Here is a 23440-nt window from a genome sequence, read left to right on the forward strand (position 1 = left end):
CTGTCACATAAACAGTCCAAATGATAGCACCTTTCAAACGTCTTAAGTGTCAAAACTCTGGTATCTACTTAAAAGCTTTAATAGTGATTAAAAATGCGGTACATCAAAATAGACAAAAAATGTAGCTGAGCTCAGTGACTTCATTCAGACGATGGATTGCAACTGGTTAGGCAGCCGCAGCTGTGCAAACTCCACGTGGGCCTGGCCCATGGGACAATGTTTCTGCTGGACTTGGTGGTCCTCAGCACATCCCAAACCTTTGGACTACAGCACACACAAGTATCGTATCTTTATGCACATAACGCGCGCATTATATACATTTTTTGCAAACCAGCCCCCCCACCACCCCACATGTGTGTGCATGTTTTTACATGTTGAAAGAACTTGCACAATTTATAGAGGGCGTGATGGGAAAGTTGAACCAGCAAGTTACAGCGAACTTGGGAATATAGCAGCACTGAAAGAATGAGCACAATTTAGAGCAGTGTGGGAAATTTTGATCTTGGGAATATTCTCTTGTCCTGAGTGCCATAATATTCCAAGAAGCAGGATATATTTTATTTTTAATTTTTACAGACTCAACAAACCATAAACAAATCAACAAATCAATAAACTTATATTGATAGAATCAATTAACTACCCTTCCCCGTTAAAAAAAAACATACACACATATGATGTTTGTGCCATCGTCTTTGGAAATAAAGGTAATCAATCAAATTGGGTACCAAAATAACTCAAATAAGGTTTGAAAACATTATTATACAAAACATTATCAAAACACCTAATTTCTTTTGTGAAGGTCGCCTTAGCTGCATAGTGGCTTCATGGAAGTCTGACTCCCAGTTAACCATCCCATGATGGAATATGGAAACGCAGAGTTGCATTCCCCCAGAGAAGATCACTTCCAATATAAGGAAGAATTATGACACATTTGTTAAAATAGAGACACAAGATATTCTGGCTAGGACACTGCATCTTAATTGTCTAGACCTGTTCCCTGATTCCTCACCAAAGCTTGTTTATGTGTTGCAGGATCTATATAATGAGCGACTGACACCTTTGGGAGTAGTTGATTAGGTATTTTTGGAGGAGATTAAATGCGACAGATAGCGGGACCATGGAATGTGATTTATCTCATGTGAATTGCTCTCATAAATTGGAACATAGAATGTATATGCGTGTGCATGCTATACAAAAATACTTTTATTTATGATTTTCTATGTGTTGTGTGTGTTATATGAATGTAAATACAGTAGATGAGGGGAGAGAATTTTGCCTGTGATGTACTGGGCTATGTCCACTACCTTTTGCAGTGGTTTCCGCTCAGAGGTATTGGTGTCCCCAGACCAGGCCGCGATGCAGCCAGTCAGCACACTTTCTACTACATCTATAGAATTTTGCAAGGTTTTCAATGACCAACAGATCTGATCAAGTTTTTTTGAGAAAAATAATGAAGGCAGAGCAGGAGATGCAGTTTTTACAGACTTCAGTGAGAATTTTGACAAGGTTCCACATGGCAGGCCTGTCCAAAGGTCAAGACTCAAGGGGGTTAAAGACTAATTGATAAACTAGATCGCAAACTGGCTTGGTGATAGGGAGGTACGGGGGAGTGGTGGTGGGGTGGTTTTCTGACTGGAAGTCTGGAAGCAGAGGTGTAGCCAAGAGGGTCAATGCATGAGGAGGAGTCATATAGTGAAGTAGGTTTTTTGTAAGGATGCAGCTGGCCATAAATCAGCTGGAATGTTGGATGGCGGTGACACGTTAATCCAGATAAATACATTCTAATATTGCCCTGGTATGTACAGTGAATGGCTGGGATGTACAGCGTTAATGCACAGAGAGACCTTGGATGCAAGGCGGTGACACAAGTTTAAAAGCACCTGTAAAGGTAGCTGCTTGTGAGAGATTGGCTCATTATCTTTAGCCAATAAAAGGAAGGGAGGCTCAAGTGGAGGGGCCATTTTGCAAGTGGCCCAGCACAAGAGTGGGACTTAAGAGGCTTTGGCTTGAGTGGCTTCGGCAAGTAGAGGCTGAGAAAATGGTACAAGTGACAAAGTGGCCCTATAAGAAAAAGTTATCTCTAGGGAGGCATACACAAGTGCGGGTGAGTTTAGGTAGAGTTAGGCAAAAAAAAATATGCAGAGGGATAATCCTGGAAATTAAAGACCAGTCCATCTTATGTCAGTGGTGGGTAAACCATTAGAGAGGACTCTCAGCAACAGGATTTGCAGGCATTCAGAGAAGCATAGTCTTCTCAGGAATAGTCAACATGGTTTTGTGATGGGCAGATTGTGGCTCATGAACCTAATTGAGTTTTTCCAAGGAAATTAATGCAGGTAAATCAGTGGATGAGGTGCACATGGATTTTAGTGAAGTGTTTGACATGGTAGACATTCAGAAAGTCATGAGGTACAAGATTTGGCTGCTTGGATTCAGAGTTGGTTTGCCTGCCAGTTGAGGTTAGTAGTAGATGGAATGTATTCTATCTGGAGGTCAGTGACTGGTGGATTTCTGCCAAGGTCTGTTCTGGGACCCCTGTTCTTTGTGATATTTTATTGATGACTTGGATGAAGATGTTAAGGGGGGGTGGGTCTGTAAGTTTGTAGATCAAAGTGCAGAAGGTTGTTGTAGGTTACAGCAGGAAATAGACGGGATGCAGAGTTGGGCAGAGAAGTGGCAGATGGAGTTCAACCCAGAAAAGTGTGAAGCGATGAACTTCACAAAGTCAAAATTGAAGGCGGAGTATGTGCTAATGGCAGGATTCTTAAAAGAGTGGAGAAACAGAGAGATCTTCAAGTTCAGGACACTTGATCCACATAACAGGACATTACAGGGAGGATGTAGATGCAGAGATTTATCAAGATGTGTCATAAGAAGCACGGTTGACGGAGCTAGAACTTTTATCTTTCGGAGAGACGAAGGATGAAAGGAGACATTAGAGGAATACATTATAAGGGGCTTAGATAGGGAGGTCAGCCAGCATTTTTCCCCAGAAGGGACAATAGGAAATACCAGAGGACATCTGTTTAAGGTGAGTGGAGGAAAGTTTAAAGGAGATATCAAAGGCAGGTCTTTCTACTCAGAGGGTAGTGGGTGCCTAGAATGCATTGATGTGTATAGTGGTGGAGGGTGATACAATTGGGATATTCAAAACACACTTCAATAGACACAGGGATGAAAGAAGAATAGAGGATTATGGGTGAGGTAGGAAAAATTTAGATTGTTGTGTTGTAGGTTTACATAGGTCAGCACACCATCATGGGCTGATAGATTAGGGTAGTGAAGATGGTATTTGCTATGCTTGCTTTCATAAACAAACACATTTGAATGCAGAAAGGTTGTTCAAAGAGCAACTCAACTATTGTGTCCGTTACAGGAAAGATGTGGTACCAATACAGAACAACAATGGAGATTCACAGGGTGTTGCCTGGAATAGAAGGTTGTTGTTATAAGGAGAGATTGGATAGTTAGGGCTGAGTCTCAGTGGTGTAATATGCTGAGGGGTGATCTTATAAAGACTGAGAAGATCATAAGGGGCATTGTTAGAACAGATTTTTTTCCCCCCAGTATTTTCCGCCCAGTGCAGAGGAATCTAAAACTACAGAGTACAGGTTTAAGCTGAGAGGGGAGACATTCTGAGGGCAAGTTTTCTACTCCGAGGATGGAAGGGCCGCTAGAGGAAGCAGATAGTTTCAATGTACCTGGACAAAGGTGTAGAGGGATATGGGTCGAATGAGAGCAAAGGAGATTAGGATTTCAGTCAGCATGGGCAAGCTGGGATGAGGGGGCTCGGCTCAGGGCATTCTCATCAGCCCCAGACTTCCTTGTGACTTTCACCTGCCCATGAACTCCTTTAGTTCTGCCATCCTCATACTCTACTAGTAATCACTCAAGCCAGATTAACCAACCAACAAGCACATATTTGGGAAATGGGAGGAAATCAGAGCACAGTGGGAATCCTGTAGAGTTATATATAGAAAATACGCATTCTCCAGGGAGATAAAACCCAAAGCTGTGATCAATCCTTTGTTACTGGGCCTGCGATTATCGATTATTGTGTCATTTTACCATCTTTTAATGCATCCGGAGACCCAAACACAAATCCAAGTCAGTGAGATCACTGAAGTGGTAAATAGGCAAGGCTCTAGTGCAGATTCTTGGGGAACATAAGCAATAATTTTCCATAGTACATATCACTTAATCATAATACTTTATCTCTTAATCAATTGCTATTACATTTCGAAGTTGTGCTGTTTTAGTGAACTACAGTAAATCTGTACCTGGAAAAGTAACCATGGAGATGGGTAGACAGACACTATAGCATTTGCCATCGCAGAGCTGACCCTGTTTAGTTGTTGAATCTGCTTCTTCCAGATACTTAGGAGGCCTTTTCCAGAACGATCAATCTTTACTCCTCGAGACCCTTCATTCTCCAGGTAAACAGATAATCCATTGTTGTCCCGGGCTCTCCTGGCAGAGATGGAGAAAATATTCAGCAACTTCGCGTGGGACAAACCGGTCTAGAGCAGTGGTGCTCAACCTTTTTCTTTCCACTCACACCCCACTTTAAGTATTCCCTAAGCCATCGGGGCTCTGTGATTAGTAAGGGATTGCTTAAGGTGGATGTGAGTGGGAAGGAAAAGGTTGAGAACCACTGGTCTAGAGATTTTGCTCAGGGCAAATCAATTAATAACATTTCTTTTAACCAGATCAACGTGTAAAGGAGGTAAATCAGTTGAGAGAAGCTGAATCTGTTGAAAATAAAAACAACACACTACCCTTAGGGTATTCACCTTGCGTCATTCTTCAAGGGATTGTGGGCCAGCCTTTTCATTCCTGCCCCAGAATCAGAATCTTCAGGCAAGAAATGGACCCTCCCAGCCCATCTTGTCCAAGCTGACTGCAATGTCTATCTCTGCTAATCCCACTTGCCTTCATGAAGCTCATATCTCTCCATGTCTTTTCCATTCAAGTGCCTGTGTAAATGACTTTTAAGTGCTGTCGTTGTAATCTGTCTCTTTTATTCCAAATAATCACTACCCTCAGATCTCCTCAACTCTGTAAATTTCTCCCCTTTCACCTTGAACCCGTGTCCTCTAATTCTGGACTCCTATGCCCTATGGGAAAAAGTCATAACATATATAACATAACAATTACAGCACGGAAACAGGCCATTAGGCCCTTCTAGTCTGCACCGAACCAAACACTCCTCTCTAGTCCCACCTACCTGCACAATGACCATAACCCTCCACCTTCTTCTCATCCATATACCTGTCCAGCTTTTTCTTAAATAATAAAATCGACTCTGCCGCCACTATTTCTCCTGGAAGCTCGTTCCACACCGCTACCACTCTCTGAGTAAAGAAGTTCCCCCTCATGTTACCTCTAAACCTCTGCCCCTTAACTCTTAACTTATGTCCTCTTGTTTCAATTTATCTACTCTTAACGGAAATAGTCTATCCACATCCACTCTGTCTATCCCTTTCATAATCTTAAATACCTCTATCAAATCCCCTCTCAACCTTCTACGCTCCAAAGAATAAAGACCTAATCTGCCCAATCTCTTCCTGTACTCTAGATGCTTAAACCCAGGTAACAGGTCTTTGACCATCTACCCTATCCACACCCTTCAGTATCCTATGCTCCAGTGAGAATAAATCCAGTATAACTACAGCCCTCTATTCCACATAATATTCTGGTGAATCCCTTCTGCACTCTTGCTACTGCCCGCCACAGTGCTCCAAACTTGATCAAACCAACGTTTTGTACAACTGCAACATGACTTCCACCTCTTGCACTCAATGGCCTGGTCTATGAAGGCAAACAAAATTAATATCTTCCTCACTACTCTATCCAGCTAATATCATCCCAGCAGAAATAATAATCATACCCCAGGGTCTAGGACTTTGTTTATCTCTTTTGCAACCGATTTTCTCACTGGCAAAACCCGATTAGTGCAGATCAATATCACCATTTCCTCACTGATCAACACAGGGGTGTCAAGGCTTAGACCACTGCTCGATTTCCTCTAGTTCTACCATTGCAAGCCAAGTACAGCTGCGACATAATCTCCAAATTCACTGCTGTTGGCTGATAAACAGGCAATGATAATTAAAAATATAGGATGCAGATAGTGAATTTGGATATGATGCTAGAGCCACAATCTTACTCATATCAGCAACATCAATTAACTTATTGTGGACTTTGGGAAAGGGAGAAATCTGCTTTCATTGACTGGATATTGACGGAGTGACTAGCACATTCAAGTTCCTGGGAGACCATGTTTCAGAGGATCTCTCCTGGAGGTAACAGCAAAGGTGGCACACTAACGCATCTACTTTTTAAAGTCTGAGGAGATTTGGCATATGGTTGAATACTCTATTTAACTTCTACATAAGCAATGGAAAGTATACTGACTGATGCATTATAGCCTGGTTTAGAGACTTGAGTGCACAGGAACACAGAAAGTTGCCGATTGTGCCAAATATAGACAAGTCCATCACTGGCATGCATGAAAGAACACTATGCGATCTCAAGAAGGCAGCCATCACCCTGGTCACAACCTCTTCTCGCTGCTTCCTTTAGATGGAAAGTTCAGAGGCTCAAGAAATTTCTCACACAGCTATCAGGGTCTTAAATCTCCTGTGCTACCCTAACCATAAGCTATTCGAGGATCAGCAAAAGATCTGTCTGCACTATTGAAATGTTAGTTCTGTTCTTCCACTAACAGCAATTGAGAGCATTTCCTTTTATATTTTAAAATATCTTTATCCATATACAGTAATATCTCCGCTCTCTGAAATTCAAGCATCCAGCAAAAAATATCTAGTGTGATGAATTGTGCTATAAATAATCTTTAGTTTAAAGTTAAACTATATTTCATACATATTTTTAGTAAAGTTTTGTGGGATTGGTTTCAGGGGCACAAAGACAGCATTTTCACAACACAGATTCTTTGAAGATGGTAGCTGGCCTCTATCAACAGAGACATTTGAATTTTAAACACAATTACACACAAAAACCATTTTGAAAGTCAGAAAATCTACTGTTTGCATCTGAAGCAGAGATGAAAAGATTTTATGATGGTTCTTGAGAAGAGAACAAGGGACTGTTTACTTGAGAAGCCTTTTCCTGGTCAATCCCAGACAGCTCAGGAGCAATGCTTTGGAAGAGAGAAACATCAAAGATAATTATTTTGATTCTGAGCATAAGTAAATAAAGATTAAATTATGCTTTAAACATAAAAATGTTAAAGGTTCAGAAAAACTTCAAAGATGATGTCATACCATGTGACATGAAAGATCTGTATGGAATATATTATCGAAGTCAGACATTTTTGAGTCAGTTGAAGACGACTTTGCCATCCTGTGAGACAAAGGATTGAGAAAGTAGAGAAGGAAAGCTGCCTATGCTCTCCTTAATAAAAGGAGGTATTTTAAAAGAAATAGCCACTCTGACTGCCTCAAAGAGGGCAGCCTCGTGTTCCATGGAAAAAGGTCACTCTTAGTTAAGAAAGAAATCATCGTGGAAAATGGACTCCATAACTCTTAGGCAAGGTAGGAGGGAGTTTGTGAAATGACTCATATGAAGAAATATCTCTGAAAAACAGCTCAAGAAATTCATGAATTTAAAGAAGTCTGAAGGCATGATGTTTCAAAACACTTTATAATTACTTTTTAACTGCAATTTTAAAAACTTCAACTTCAACGTAAGATGTTTGATGCTGAAATTTAAAGTTGACATTTCAGAATTATGCCTAAACCAGTGGTTCTCAACTTTTGCTTTCCACTCACATACCACTTTAAGTATTCCCTATACCATAGGTACTCTGTGATTAGAAAGGGATTGGTTAAGATGGTATATGAGTGAAAAGAAAAAGTTTGAAAACCACTGTTTTAATCGTACCTAATTGACTCGTTATGTGCACGGATTCATAACTCCAAAGGAAATGGGCCAATGACAATTCTTCTCAAGCAAAATATTTCAATAACAATTGGGTCTAGAGCAGTGATTCTCAATCTTCCCTTCCCAATCATATACTACCTTAAGCAATCCCTTACTAATCACAGAGCACTGATGGCAAAGTAATTAATTAAAGATGTATGTGAGTGGAAAGAAAAAGTTCAGAACCACTGGTCTAAACTCTAATAGTTTGGGATTTGGCCACACACACATACATTTCACATTTGTGCATAGTGGAATAAAGTTTAGAGATACACAAGATATGTTATTAATAGTTTAATTTAAAAAAATTATTTTTGAATTTACCATTGTCTGGTGAGATTTCCATCAGTTCTTTTGTTAGTTCATCACAAAAGAAAATAAACAAACAATAGGCACAAAAATATGCAAATTTAAAATTCGCACGACTCGCCTTTCGTTCGCCAAACCACCACACCCGCACCAGATGACACCAGCAACCTGCCTTGTGACCAACATAAACAAGCAGAAATTCCATTTTGCAGGACATTATTTTGGACAAATTTCTACCCTAAACATGACCATGCCTAAAGAGAAACAACCAGGCAGGTGTAACTGCGTAGTGCTTACCTTAAAGCAGAAGATGGAAATACTGTATGCAAGAGACTGGAAAAAGGTGAAAGTCATGCTAATGGAGGAATTTAACCATGGCTCATCAACCAGTCTCAGAAAATTAAGCAGTTTTATATTAAGTCTGTTGAGCGATGTCACACTCTTCATACCTCCAAGATGGACTTACTCCAACAGGCTTTTTTTTGGAATGGTTTAGTTTGAAACAGTCAGAAGGTGGTTGCACATCAGGAACGATATTTCAAGAAAAAGAAAAGGAGTTCCATGAGAAGATGGGGCAGTGTTCTTTTGCAAATGGCTCGCTTAGCAGATTCAAGATCCAGCATGGTATCCGTACATTAGACTTGTCTGGTGAGCAGATCATGAAGCAGTGGTGCTTCTGGTGAGATAAGCTGCTGAAAAAGGCTTAACCCCACACCAAAATAATTCACTGACAAGACAGAGTTAATGTGAAAGTGTCTGCCAAACATTATTCTGATGAAAAAGTTGCTCGAGGTTTCAAGCAGAATAAAGAAAAAAGAACTGGGCTTCTTTGTGCAATTGGTTCTGTCAGCCACAGAGTGAAGCCAAGGTGCTTTAAAAGCATTGCTCATCTTCCTGTTGGTTATCAGTCACAGAGCAATGCTTCAAGATTCAATTATTGACACGTGCCATATTACACAAAATTGCTTTTGACTGCTGTAAGGCAAACAGACTCGCCACTGGCAGAAATTGCATGAAGTGCCTCTTACAGTCAGAAGCCCCTTTTACACAGAGCCAGAAAGCCAGGTTTTATCTGCCTTTACTAGGTGTAAATAAAATTAAAGGCAAATTGGGTAGTCTAGACGGGGCTGGTGCCAGACTATTTTTACGCACAAGGCATGGCCAACGACTTGCACCCTCCTCAAAAAAACTGCCAACTTCAATGATCAAAAACATGTTTTATAGAAAAAATGAAAAGCACAAAACTTGAATCTGATAAATTTAAATTGCAAGAATAAGTAATTCACCAATCTTTAATTATCTTTCTCAAATTCAAAAGAAAACATTTTGATGCACAAATCATTTTGAACTAAAGGGCACTCGGCAGAACGAAGACCTCCACCAAGGGCAACGAAACATTAAAACCTTCTACTTCACACACCTTAAAGTCTATATACCTTTTAAGGTTACTTGGTGTAACCACCATTCATGTTAGAACAACATTTTGGATACAGTCAGACAGAGAAAAACAGAAATCAGACTTACAGTTATAAACGTAACCTCCTTGTCAAAGATAATAATCTTGCGAATTGTGTTGTTAAAATTTAAGTTTCATAAAAGTTTCAATTTCAGGCACATCAAATTCTCACTTTGCGAGACTTTTCCTTTGCAAATTTTGTCACCAATTCAATCTGATGCCTGGGTATGTTCAATTGATATAGTTACCAAGCCATCTAGTCTCTGTTGCAACATGGTTGAGTATATGCAAGTTTTGTTACAAGTTTGAGCTTTGAGAAACTACATTCATTACTCGCTACTGATACTGGAAGTGTAAGAAGGATCCTTAGAGCAATGGAAACATTGGGCACATTATCCAGGAGTTTTTTGTTGTAGTATGAAGTGAAGTACTCTGTGGTGGCATATTCAAGCTACTGCTATAAGTTCGCCACACAGATCTTCAGCATCATTATCTTTCTAAATTCAGACAATTTACGTTTTTATTCTGAATAGATTATCCAAATTTCACAACACTGATGTAAAAGTTTCATATAACAGAACTATTCCTTCAAATTGTTCTATTTCCTTCTAAAGTCACAGCAGCACATCTATAAGAGTGTAAGGTGTTGAAACCCAGTTATTACACCACTTTGAAATCTTCATTTGTATAAGCACCTACATGAAGGTAACGAGAAAATGCCCGTGTACTTTCATGTCAGTCAGATGTGTTGCATCTCATCCTCTGTGGGACATACTGTGATGCGCATGCACCAACTGGCCCTCGCAAACAAAGATAAAGATGGCCCTGCACAGCCAACAGACCACAAGATGGCAACTAATGAAGTAAGTACACTTTTGCACATTTGGTCCCTACACACTGGACGTCTGGTCATCCTGACTGTGCCCTAATTTATCTAGTGCGCTGGTCCTGGGCCCAGACTTATTTGTCTTCGAAGGGCGGGGGGATAGTCTCAGCGGCAGAGCTTATTTGATTCACGAAACTGGCAATTTTCGGTTCTGTGTGAACAGGCAAATTTTCACTGACTACAGTTCAGCCTTAAATGCCATTATTCCCTCAGTGCTGGTCAAGAAGCTACAAACTCTGGGCCTCTGTGCCCCTCTTTGCAACTGGATCCTTGACTTTCTCAATGGAAGACCACAGTCAGTACAAATTGGAAACAACATTCTCCTCAATGATTATCAACACAGGCACACCCCAAGGATGTGTGCTTAGCCCACTGCTCTACTCATTATACACCCATGACTGTGTGGCCAGGCACAATTCCAATGCTATCTACAAGTCTGTCGATGACACCACAGTTGTTGGCAGAATCACAAACGGCAATGAGGAAGCGTACAGGAGGGATATGGATCTGCTCTTTGATCTATCACACCAAAAACCATGTACTCAATGTTATCAAAACCAAGGAGATGATTATGGACTTCAGAAGGAAGTCAGGAAAACACGACACAGTCCTCATTGAGGGCTCAGTAGTGGAGATGGTCAAGAACTTCAAATTCCTGGGTATCAACATCTCCAAGGATCTGTCCTGGAGCCTCCATGTTAATGCAATCATGAAGTAGGCTTGCCAGCGGCTATACTTCGTGAGGTGTTGGAGGACTCTCAAAAACTTCTAAAGGTGTAGCATGGAGAGCATTCTATAAGGTTGCATCACTGTCTGGTATGGAGGCACCAACTATTAGGACAAGAAAAAACTCCAGGGGGTTGTTAACTCAGCTTGCAACATCACAGGCACCAGACTTCTCTCCATTGAGGATATCTACATGAGGCAGTGTCTTAAAAAAGCAGCCTCTATCTTCAAAGACCCCACCACCCAGGCCATGCCCTCCTCACTCCGCTACCAATGGGGAAAAAGGCCCTCAAACAAGCTGATATTCAAAAAAGGAGCCCAAAAGGCTGCCAGTACATCCAATGATCCTGATCAACAGCCGTCCACATCATCTCTTAACCTTTCACTTGACGATTGTGATTTTAAATTTTTATTCAAGTTAATTCTTTTGAAAAATCGTTTATTGTTCAAGTAGCAAGTGAAGTATAAATTAGTGATTCCCAAAATGGACACTACCGCCCCACTGTGGGTGGTGGAAAGATCCAAGGGTGCGCTCCAAACCTTCAGTTTTGCTATTATTCGGTCTGCTGCAAATTTTACTTAAGAACCCGGTACAGTAATTTTCTGGCCAGACTCGGGGTGGGAGTAGAGATCAACAAACAGCGACAAGGCATTCTTGTGAGAGCTAGTCTTGGTGGCTGCCATGTTGTACTGGCATGTTGTACTATCCCCCTCTCAGCAGCCTCTATCCTCAAAGACTCCCACCACCTTGGCCACACTCTCTTCACTCTGCTACCATTGGGAAAAAGGTACAAGAGCCCCCTAAAGACGAGTACTCAATAGCACAAGGACAGCTTCTTTCTTGCTGTCATCAGATTCCTGAATAATCAATGAACCAAAGACCCTGGCTTCTGAGCCACCAAGAGGGAGAGTTCCAAGTGAAGAGAATTTAAGTTGTGTAGAGATGCTTAACTTGTTTTACAGTGACTTTAGAACTTACTTGAATGGAGCCTCAGCCACAGCTTTGGTGAACATGCTGATGTAATCTGCAAACTCCTTCCACGTCTCCAAAAGCTGGACCTGAACTCCAGCAGACAACTGCAAGTGCACGAGAGCCTGAAGAAATAAAAAGTAAGGGTCTGTGAATTTAAAAATCAAGCTGCTTTCAAACTTCTGTTTCTTTTTTCCTGATGAGGTTTTATTTTCTCCACATCTGCTCCAACATGACAGAATACAGATATACCAAGTACAGGTATACTATTCTTTATCTGGACATCTAAAATCCGGAAAGCTCCAAAATCCGGCAAGTGGGGCAAGAGACCAGCAGAGCGAGTCGGGATGGGCGAGAGACTGGCAGCGCGACTGGGGCGGGGGGGTGGGAGCAAGAGAGCGACAGCGTGAGTCAGGCGGGCAAGGTGGGGGGTGGGGGGGGAAGGAGACTGGCAGCACAATTCAGGTGGGCTTAAATCTGGCTTTCCGAAATCCACAAAAATCCAAAATTCGGATCACACTGTCCCCCAAGGGTTCCAGATAAAGGATAGTGTACCTGTAGTCATTTATGGCAGCATGGCCAATTTTTAAAAAATCTGCGCTAAGCCAGATAAGATCAACACGTATTCAATGAGAATGGTACCTTTTGCTCATTGTAGTCCTACTTCATCAGGTGGCTACATTAACCCCAGATACATTCCTAAATATCATAACCACAAGAGGTGTGGTGTTATGTTACATTTAGTGATGGAAAAGTGTTATTTGGGCGGGAGGTCTGTGACCAATGATGTTTGGACCCTTATATGTGATGTATATTAATGACTTGGATGAAAAAGCAGGCAGATAGGTTAGTAAGTTGCAGATGAAACAGTACAACTCCGATTATCCAAAATCAGATTCTCCGAAATCTTCATTTATCCGAATAAATGAGGATATCCAAAACAGATCAAAAATCCTCATTCTTTCTTTCTTTTTCAATCTTTTTATTTATTATTATAATTTATAAACACATACAGTTCAAAGAGATATAAAAAATACATAGTAAGTAATGAATTAATACAGAGATATTAAACAATAATATTACAGAATAAAAATATATCATAAAAAAAAATTTTTTTGATCAGTTTAGGGTGTGAACTATCTCTAAAAAAAGATATAATTAATAACAATATATGAAAAAAGAGAAGAAAAAAACCCCAAAAAAGAAGAAAAAACAAATCTGAATTAAAAAAACTTGAAAAAAACCTACAGATATAGCTAAACCACGCCGATCACTCCGATCTCATCTTACAGCCCAATTATCATACATAATCATAGAAAGAAAACAGAGCCAGATCAACTCACCACAAATGAAAATATTGAATAAATGGTCGCCAGGTTAACTCAAACTTAGAAGGGGATTCATAGACAGAGTTTCTAATTTTCTCTAAATTTAAACATAGTATAGTTTGGGTAAACCACTGGAAAACAGTGGGAGGATTAACCTCTTTCCAATTCAATAGTATAGATCTTCTAGCCATTAGTGTAAGAAAAGCAATCATACGATCCGCAGGAAGAGATAAATAAGTCAAATCTATCATAGGTAATCCAAAAATTGCAGTAATGGGATGTGGTTGTAAATCAATATTCAAAACAGTAGATATAATGGAAAAAATTTCCTTCCAATAATTCTGTAAAGAGGGACAGGACCAAAACATATGTGTAAGGGAAGCTATTTCCAATTGACATTTATCACATATAGGATCGATATGAGAATAAAAGCGATGGAGTTTATCTTTAGACATATGAGCTCTATGAACAACTTTAAACTGTATTAGTGAATGTTTTGCACATAGAGAAGAAGAGTTTACCAGTTGCAGAATTTTATTCCAATTTTCATTAGAAATATGAAGGTTGAGTTCTCTTTCCCAATCATTTTTAAACTTTTCAAAAGTCCCAGAATTTATTTTTGTAATTATATTATATAATTTAGATATCACACCTTTTGGAGGGAATTTTGAATATAGTATATCCTCTAAAACAGTCGTAGTCTCCCGATTGGGAAAAGAGGGTAAAGTCGAAACTAAGAAACTCCTAATCTGCAAATATCGAAAGAAATGAGATCGAGGTAAATCATATTTCATGGATAATTGTTCAAATGACATGAAAGAGTTATCCAAGAATAAATCCAAAAAGCATGTTATACCTTTAACTTTCCAGAGTAAATAAGCTTGATCAATTAGAGAGGGATGAAAAAGGAAATTTAGTACAATAGGAGTTTCCAAGATAAAATGACTTAGGCCAAAAAATCTCCGGAATTGAAACCATATACGTAGTGTATGTTTAGCCATTGGATTAAAAATCCTCATTTATCCAAAATTTTTTGAGACCCAAAGTGACCTCACAGGTCGAAAAAAAGATTCACTTGACATGAAATTAGAACGATTGTCCTAATTTCAGGAAACCCCCCCCTCCCCTCTCTCTTTCCATTTCTTTACCTTCCCCTACTGATTTTCTCACCAACTCCCCTCTCAAACTGCATGCCACTGTTTTCCAGCCACAAGCAGTTGGAAGAATCCCTAGTCCTGGCAACATCAAGGAGAGTGGCTTCCCGGGAAGAAGCGGGACCTCAGGCACTGTGGCATTCCTTCCTCTTCGCCCCTTGGCACATTGGAGCTCCCGATGCTGACTCTGAACCTTCCCCTCAGCCTACTACCGCACACACACATACACACTGGACTCCTCGGTGTGCGTGTATGGTAGGCCTAGGGGAAGATTTGGAGTCGGGCGAGCATCAGGAGCTCTGGTGACTGGGGAGACAGGAGCCCTCTGGCCCAAGAAGCCTCCCAGAACAATGGCAGCGATGGGGACGTGTCAGGGATCGGCAGCGGCATTGTGGCCAGTATTTTTTTTTTGGTGAGAATGAAACATTTTAAGGCCTAAAAAGCCTTCCCTTGTTGTTTAAACACCATTACAAGTGATTTGTTGTTGCTACTGGGCTGTTTTAAAAAAAATTACTAGTGATCTGGAAAAAAAAGTTTATCTGACATCGACCTTGTCCCGATAATCGGAGTTGTATATATGGGAAATCAAAGAATACAACAGGATATAGATAAGTTACAGATATGGGCAGACATATGGGAGATGGAGTTTAATCCGGACAAGTGTGAGTTGTGCACTTTGGGAGGTCAAATATCAGGGTAATGTATACAGTTAATGGAGGGGCTTTTAAAAGCATTGATGTGCAGAAGGACCTGGGGGCTCCAGATGCTTAGCTCTTTGAACGTGACCTCATAAGCAGATAGGTGAAAAAGAAGGTGCATGGTATCCGTGTATTAGAAAGGCAAGGGAGTTATGTTGCAGCTCTATAATACACTTAAGAGTGCGCTTAGAATACTGTTTGCTTTTCTGGTTGCCATTTTTTTTTTTAAAAAAAGGATCTGAAGGCTTTGGAAGACGTTTACCCGTATGTTGCCTGGTTTAGAGGATACGAGTTATGGGGAGAGAGGGGACAATCTTGTTTTTTTTCCTCTGGAGCATCAAAGGCTGAAGGGAGACCTGATGAGACACGAGAGGCATTGAATGGGTGGACAGTCAGAATCCTTTCCTCAAGGTACAAGTATCACACATTAAAGGATATGTGTTTAAAGTGAGAGGAGGAGGTTTAAAGGAGATAGACCACCACAACGCAGTACAGGCCCTTCGGTCCTCAATATTGTCCCAACCCATATATTTCATAAAATAATACCCTCTCTACCCTGTAACCCTCTATTTTTCTTCCACCCATGGAACAGGTCCCTCATCCCAACTCATCCATGCTGACCAAAATGGCATTCTGGGCTTGTTCCTGTTTGCCTGCATTTAGTTCATATCCTTCCAAACCCTTTCTATCTACAAATCTCTACAAATGTCTTTTTTAATCTAGTAACAGTATCTGCTTTTACTCTGACAGCTCGTTCCACACAGACTATTAACTGATTGAAATAACAGAACAATACAGTACAGGACAGAGCGTTTGGCCCTTGATGTTGTGCCAACCCATATATTCCTTCCTTAAAAAATATACTAAACCTCCTTACCCCATAACCTTCTATTTTTCTTTCATCCATATGTCCCCAATGTTTGAGGCTCCACCCCCATTCCCAGCAAGACATTTACTCTGTGTATCCCTGATGTCTCCCCTAAACTTCCTTCCCTTACCTTTGCACATATATTCTTCCTCTGCCTCTCATAATCTTGTAGACCTCTATAGAGTCTCCTTTCATCTTTCTTTGCTCCAAAGAGAAAAGCTAACCTTGCCTCATGACTTGTTTCCTAATACAGATAACATTCTGGTAAATCTCCTCTGCACCCTCTCCATAGCTTCCACATCCTTCCTATTAGGAGGTGACCAGAACTGAACACAATACTCCAAGTGTGGTCTTACCAGAGATTTGTAGAGTTGCAACATGATCTCTCTACTCCTGAACTCAATCCCTCCATTAATGAATCCCAGCATCCCACAGGCCTTCTTAAATATCCTATCAACCTGAGCAGTGATCTTGAGGGATATATGGAGTTGGATCCCAAGATCCCTTTGTTCATCCACACTCTTAAGTAACTGATCATTAACCCTGTACTTACCCTTCTAGATTGTCCTTCCAAAATGCATCACCTCACACTTATCCAGATTGAACTCCATCTGCCACTTTTCTGCCCAACTCTGCATCCTGTCTATATCCTCTTATAACCTTCTACAACCTTCAGCTCCATCCACAACTCCTCCAAGCTTCATATCATCTGCAAACTTACTAACTCATTATTCCGCCTCTTCATCCAGGTCATTAATAAAGATCACCAGGAGCGGAGGTCCCAGAACAGATCCTTACGGAGATGTGTGGGACAGATATTTTACAGAGTGGTGGGTTCCTGGAATGCGCTGCCAGATGTAATGGTGGAAACAGGTACAACAACAGCATTTAAAAGGCTTCTAGACAGACACATGAATATGCAGGGAGTGGAGAGACATCTATCAGGTGCAAACAGCAGAGATTTAGTTTGATTTGGACATCCTGTTCGCCATAGATACATAGGCTGAAGGGCCTGTTCCTCTGCTCTTCGACGTTCTAACTTTATCATACATTAATTAGGCCATACCATGCAGTTCTATCAAACACAAGATGGAAAGATACAGAAGAGATTACCCAAGTTGTTGTCTAGAGTGGCACAATACAGTAATAAGGAGAGATTAAATCGGTTAGGTTTTTAGTGCAGGAGGCTAAAGGAGGTGCATAAAACAATGAGGAAGAGAGTGTATATAATGGGAATGAACAGAGAAGCTGGTGGAATTCAGTGGGTCAGGCAGTATCCATGGAGAGAACTAGTTAATCAACATTTTGGGTCAGGCCCTTTTATCAAGATTGTCTATTTCTTTCAGGATTCCATCACGTGCAGTTTTTCTGTTTTTACTGACAGCGGAGCTGATTAAAACAAAAGGACATTGACTCAAGGCGAGAGGCAAGAGCAGAGTCCTATTTCTTTTCTTATTTCTTTTGGTTGGAGTCTAGAATTTGCTATGCAGATGCTATGATAGTCAAGAAGCAACTAGACAAGTACTAGAAACACCAAGGTTTGGAAAGCGACAAATCTAATGCAGTGAATGAGATTAGTGTTGATGAGTACATTGGGAGCATGGACATGGCGGGCCTTAGGGCCTGTCACGGTGCCATATTTCTATGTGCCTAAAAGGATAGAATAATTATTTTGCATCCAATCCACAAGAGATAATCTGAACATTCTAGCGCATTCAGTTCCAATTGGACAAAGCAGAAATAATACACAACAGGGCTATGATGAATGGCAATCTTACTGTAAGCATTCTAATTCAATTGTGATTCAGATGGGAAGTGAATGGCTGATCTTGATCGTTGTAGATATTGCTAAAATCATATATTTTTCTTTTTTTTTTTAAATACACACTGCACTGAAACTTTCCTTTGCCTGTAACTCAAAACCTTTAAAGACAGATGATTAGGAGGAAAGAAACACACCCAAAGCAAACTCCCTTGTATCCAGATAGCATCTGACTGACTGAGGTTCCCAGAATTTTTATTTTTGTTTCAGATTCCCAGCAATTGCAATATTTTTCTTCTCTGCTGAGTCACCGAGGGGCACTTTCAGTGAAAATAACAAAGACTCACCAATTCTACATCCACTCGTGACACATTGCGCTCACACCCCTTCTGCTTCCCTTTGCCTTGTCCGCCAGCGATCTGCTGCCGTTTCCTCTGTGACCGTGGCTTGTTCTGTGGACTGAAGAAAGAATGCAAACATCATTTTTTTAAAAATCTACCTGCACCACCCCTTGCCAACTCATCCAAAAATTCTGCTTCAGTTGGTGACCTGGTATTATCTCATGGCATTCTCAGCATGTATTTCAAACCTTCACTGAATTTGATTGCATCAACTTCCAGAAAATTATTTTGTCAGCTAAGCCCCCCAAGATACATCGCAGTACTTGTATTTATTTGGCATTTAAGGGTGGTCTGGAAGAGCCTTTTGGTTTTCTCCAGCAATTGGTACTGCCTTACAATAATAATGTTACTATGTCTTCTTTCTTTGGCTTGGCTTCATGGACGAAGATTTATGGCGGGGTAAAGTCCACGTCAGCTGCAGGCTCGTTTGTGATGCGGGACAGGCAGACACGGTTGCAGCGGTTGCAGGGGAAAATTGGTGGGTTGGGGTTGGGTGTTAGGGTTTTCCTCCTTTGCCTTTTGTCAGTGAGGTGGGCTCTGCGGTCTTCTTCAAAGGAGGTTGCTGCCCGCCAAACTGTGAGGCGCCAAGATGCACGGTTTGAGGCGATATCAGCCCACTGGCGGTGGTCAATGTGGCAGGCACCAAGAGATTTCTTTAGGCAGTCCTTGTCTAAACCTCTTGTTACTATGTAATGAGAAAGTATTAACACCAAATAGTGAACTAACCTGAATGATGATTCATTCTATGGCAGAGTCAAATATTCCAACTTCGCATCATTTGATGGCTATGATTAACATATTTAACACAAAGTTATCACTCAGGAATAAAAACAGAAAACATTGGAAACACTCAGCAGATCAGGGAGCCTCTGTGGAAAGGGAAAGAGTTTCAGCGTGAAGATCCTTCATCTGAACTGGGATAGAGATTCAGGAAAGATAGGAGCATGTAGGAGGAGGCTAGGCTCATGTTGCTGTGGACATGCAAAAACATGCAGACACATACAGACAAGCAACACATATGCAGGGAAAATATACACATATAAAAATAGGTAACTCTTGTTTAATATATAGTAGTGCCTTGGACGGTTAGTGTGAGCTGCTCTATTCACTATACCCACGACTGTGTGGCGAAGCACAATTCAAATTCTTCTACAAATTTGCTGATGACACCATGGTCGTCGGCTGAATCACAGTCCGCAATGAGGAAGCGTACAGAAAGGAGATAAAATCAGCTGGTTGAGTGGTGCACTCAACGTTAGCAAAACCAAGGAGAAGATTGTGAACATCAGGAGGAAATCAGGAGAACATGAATCAGTCCTCATTGAGGTGCCAGCAGTGGAGAGGGTCAAGAACTTCAGATTCCTGGGGCCAACACCCCAAGGATCTGTCCTGGGGCCTCCACGTCGATGAAATCAGAAAGAAGGTTTGCCAGTGGCTATACTTCATGAGGAGTTTGAGGTGATTTGGTACATCAACAAAGACTCTCAAAAATTTCTAGAGGTGTACCGTGGAGAGAGAACATCTGTCTGGTTGCATCACTTTCTGGTATGGAGGTCTCCAGAGGGTTGTTAACTCGACCTGCGACATCACAGGCACCAATCTTTACTCCATCAAGGACATCTACAAGAAGTGGTGTCTTAAGAAAGCAGCCTCTAGCCTCAAGGACCCCATTACCCAGGTCATGCCCTCTTCACTCTGCTACCATCAGGAAAATGGTACAGGAGCTTGAAGACGAGCACCCAGTGACATAAGGACCGCTTTTTCCGATCCATTTCTCCAGCAACCACACCACTCTGTGATGCAACTCTGTGAGCTCTGCAGAAGGTTGACATGACATGGCCCATAACCTTGCCCACTTCTGTCTTCTCAGTAAGTGCAGCCACTGTTGCATCTTCCTGAAAAGTGAGGAGATGTCGTTAAATGGACTCAAAGGAACTTGGTGCCCTCCACTCTTGAATTATTGATGTGGAGTGGAGGGTGGCTGTTCCTGATCCTCTTGATGTCCATGATCATCTCCTTTGGTTTGTCCACATTGAGACTCAGGTTGTTATTCTCGATCCATATTATGAGATTTTTCACCTCTGTAGTGTGACTCATTGTTGCAGATGAACCCAACTATAGTCGTGTCACCTGCAAATTGATGACCCTGTTGGAACTGGATCCAGCATTGCAGCCATATGTCAGTAGTGTGTACTGAAGCGGGCTGAGCACACAGCCCAGAGGTGAGCCACCGCTCAGCATGACGGTGCTCGATGTGTGCTACTCACCAGAACAGAATATGATGGTCTTTGTTTTTAAAAAAATTTAGACATACAGCACAGTAACAGGCCAGTACGTCTCATAAGTCCATGCTGCCCAACTTAAACCCAATTAAACTACTCCCCCGGTACATTTAGAAGCCAGAGCCCCCAAGAAAATCCACACAAACACTCGGAGAACATACAAACTCCTACAGACAGTGTGGGATTCAAACCCCAGTCCTGATCACTGGCGTTGTAAATTAATTGCCCTAACCACTATGCCAACTATGTTAACAAGTCCAGAGTCCAGTTACAGAGAGGGATGTCGAGTCCAAGCAAAGATAGCTTCTCCATCAGCCTCTGGGGAATGATTGTATTAAATATTGAGCTGAAGTCGATGAACAGCAGACTGGTGTACGAGGCATTGCTCTCCAGGTGGGTCTGGACAGATTGGAGGGACAAGGCATTGTTGAACTTTTTCCCCTCAATTTTCTGTTTTTATTTCAACCTTTGTCATAGTGTTGGGTCAGCTGGTTTGGGAATCAACTCTAGTTCATCAAGCAAGTGATACAATACAGGACCTAAAAGAAACATCAAACAGCATCTTGGACAAATAACTTGAAAACTAAAGATATTGCAATTTATCACTGTCATCAATACTCCACATAGACAAACCCTCCAAGATGAGTTTCTTCAACCAAAAATATCATAAAGGTTACTGCATTTGATGGCTCTGGGCCTTTGCTTGGTGGAGTTTAAAAGGGTAATTGGGGTGGGGAAGGAAAAATCTTAATGAAAGAGGAGTTTGAAGGAATATGCTAAATATTTATCTTTATTCTTTAATTTTCAGCATTTATTTCACATTCTTATGTGCCCTCATATAGAGATATTCTTCAGCATTTTTGGTGCAAGTACAATGCTGTCAAGCAGGAAATTCTGGAAGCTATACTTGCCATTAAAGGGCTTGCAACATATTTCCAAGTAGAGATAGTGATCAGTTTGGAGGGAAACATCCGGGCACTGGCGTCCCCCTGAGTTGAATGTTCTTACCCTTCTTGACATCAAATATCAAATAGCCTGGGAGATCAGAGCATCAGGAGCTTAGAAGGGCAGGCAGCCTCGGCAAGAGGAGGTCGAGACCAAAAATAGGGGGTTGATTTTTACGGTATCAACTATTACGTGCATAAATATATATATATATTCTTCTTTGGCTTGGCTTCGCGGACGAAGATTTATGGAGGGGGTAAAAAGTCCACGTCAGCTGCAGGCTCGTTTGTGGCTGACCAGTCCGATGCGGGACAGGCAGACACGGTTGCAGCGGTTGCAGGGGAAAATTGGTTGGTTGGGGTTGGGTGTTGGGTTTTTCCTCCTTTGCCTTTTGTCAGTGAGGTGGGCTCTGCGGTCTTCTTCAAAGGAGGCTGCTGCCCGCCAAACTGTGAGGCGCCAAGATGCACGGTTTGAGGCGTTATCAGCCCACTGGCGGTGGTCAATGTGGCAGGCACCAAGAGATTTCTTTAGGCAGTCCTTGTACCTCTTCTTTGGTGCACCTCTGTCACGGTGGCCAGTGGAGAGCTCGCCATATAATACGATCTTGGGAAGGCGATGGTCCTCCATTCTGGAGACGTGACCCATCCAGCGCAGCTGGATCTTATATATATAGTAATGTACAAAATAAGAGTTCCTAAAGAAGTGGCTGATTGAGTCTATTACTTTGGGAGTCTGATGGTGGAGGAGTTGCAACTATGCCTGAAACTTGCTGTACATGTTTATTGCATCTGTACTTTTTCCTGATGACAGTAGCACAAACAGAGCATGTCCTGGGTGGTGTGGATTCTTGATAATTGCTGCTGCTTTCTGATGGCAGGGTTCCACGCAGATTTTCTTAATGGTGGGGAGAATTTTGCTGTGTCCAGTACCTTTTGCAGGGCTTTCTGCTCAGAAGCATACCAGGCCATGATGCGGCCAGTCGGCACACCTTCCACTGCACATCTGTAGGTTTGCCAAGGTTTCAAATGTCATAGCAAACCTCCATAAACTTCTGAGGAGGTAGAGGCGCTTGGATGAATTGGCCAACTTCTGCTCCTATATCTTGTGATTTCTGTATCAGAACCAGTCAGATCTCACTGGCTCAGTCCTCTCACTCCATTAGCCCAGCCTAACCTGCTGGGCACGTCCTAAAGCAGTTCCTTTGTTTGTATTTGTGAACCTTCCATCTCTCCAACTCTAATAACTCATTGGCCAAATGATTTTGTTTGCAGCTTATCCCCATGTCAATCCTGGCCTCACCCTATCAGGGATATCCACCTCTCCCCCACCTTTCCCAACTTCTTTCTCTCCTTTCCAGTTCTCATGAGTCTTCAACCAGAAACAAACTTGATTTCTCTCTCCAGAGATGCTCTTCTGACCTAGGTATTTTGCTTTTATTGCAATTATTTTTGTTATTTTCTTCAACTTCCCAACCACTAGACTGTTTACCCTTGAGTAGAACCATTCTTGGATGCCACTCAGCCTTTAAACTACCATTAATCACCTTAACTATTGGCGAAGGTGTTTCGAGGCCACCACTTTCATGGTGGTGGGAGTGGAGTTGCTGGAGGCAACATGGCCTGCAGATTTTATGGAGCACATTTGTTCTAAGTTTCTAAATGCATGTTTAAACAAATGATCACTTTAATTATTGCTGTAATTCTGCATAAAA

The 23440-nt window shown here is 41.5% G+C and overlaps 1 protein-coding gene across 2 annotated transcripts in view; it reads right to left on the bottom strand.

Annotated features, from left to right (window-relative positions):
• Positions 1-23440, bottom strand: part of LOC138759260 (crossover junction endonuclease EME1-like) — a 48451-nt gene that overhangs the window by 9960 nt on the left and 15051 nt on the right. For both annotated transcript variants that reach the window (XM_069929389.1, XM_069929388.1), the window contains exons 6-8: positions 18449-18560; positions 12301-12416; positions 4281-4470 (exon numbers count right to left, since the gene is read on the bottom strand). In XM_069929389.1, the coding sequence (XP_069785490.1) occupies positions 4281-4470; positions 12301-12416; positions 18449-18560 (418 nt within the window). The remainder of the gene's footprint in view (positions 1-4280; positions 4471-12300; positions 12417-18448; positions 18561-23440) is intronic.

Source organism: Narcine bancroftii, chromosome 3 (assembly GCF_036971445.1).
Source record: "Narcine bancroftii isolate sNarBan1 chromosome 3, sNarBan1.hap1, whole genome shotgun sequence".
NCBI lineage: Eukaryota > Metazoa > Chordata > Chondrichthyes > Torpediniformes > Narcinidae > Narcine > Narcine bancroftii.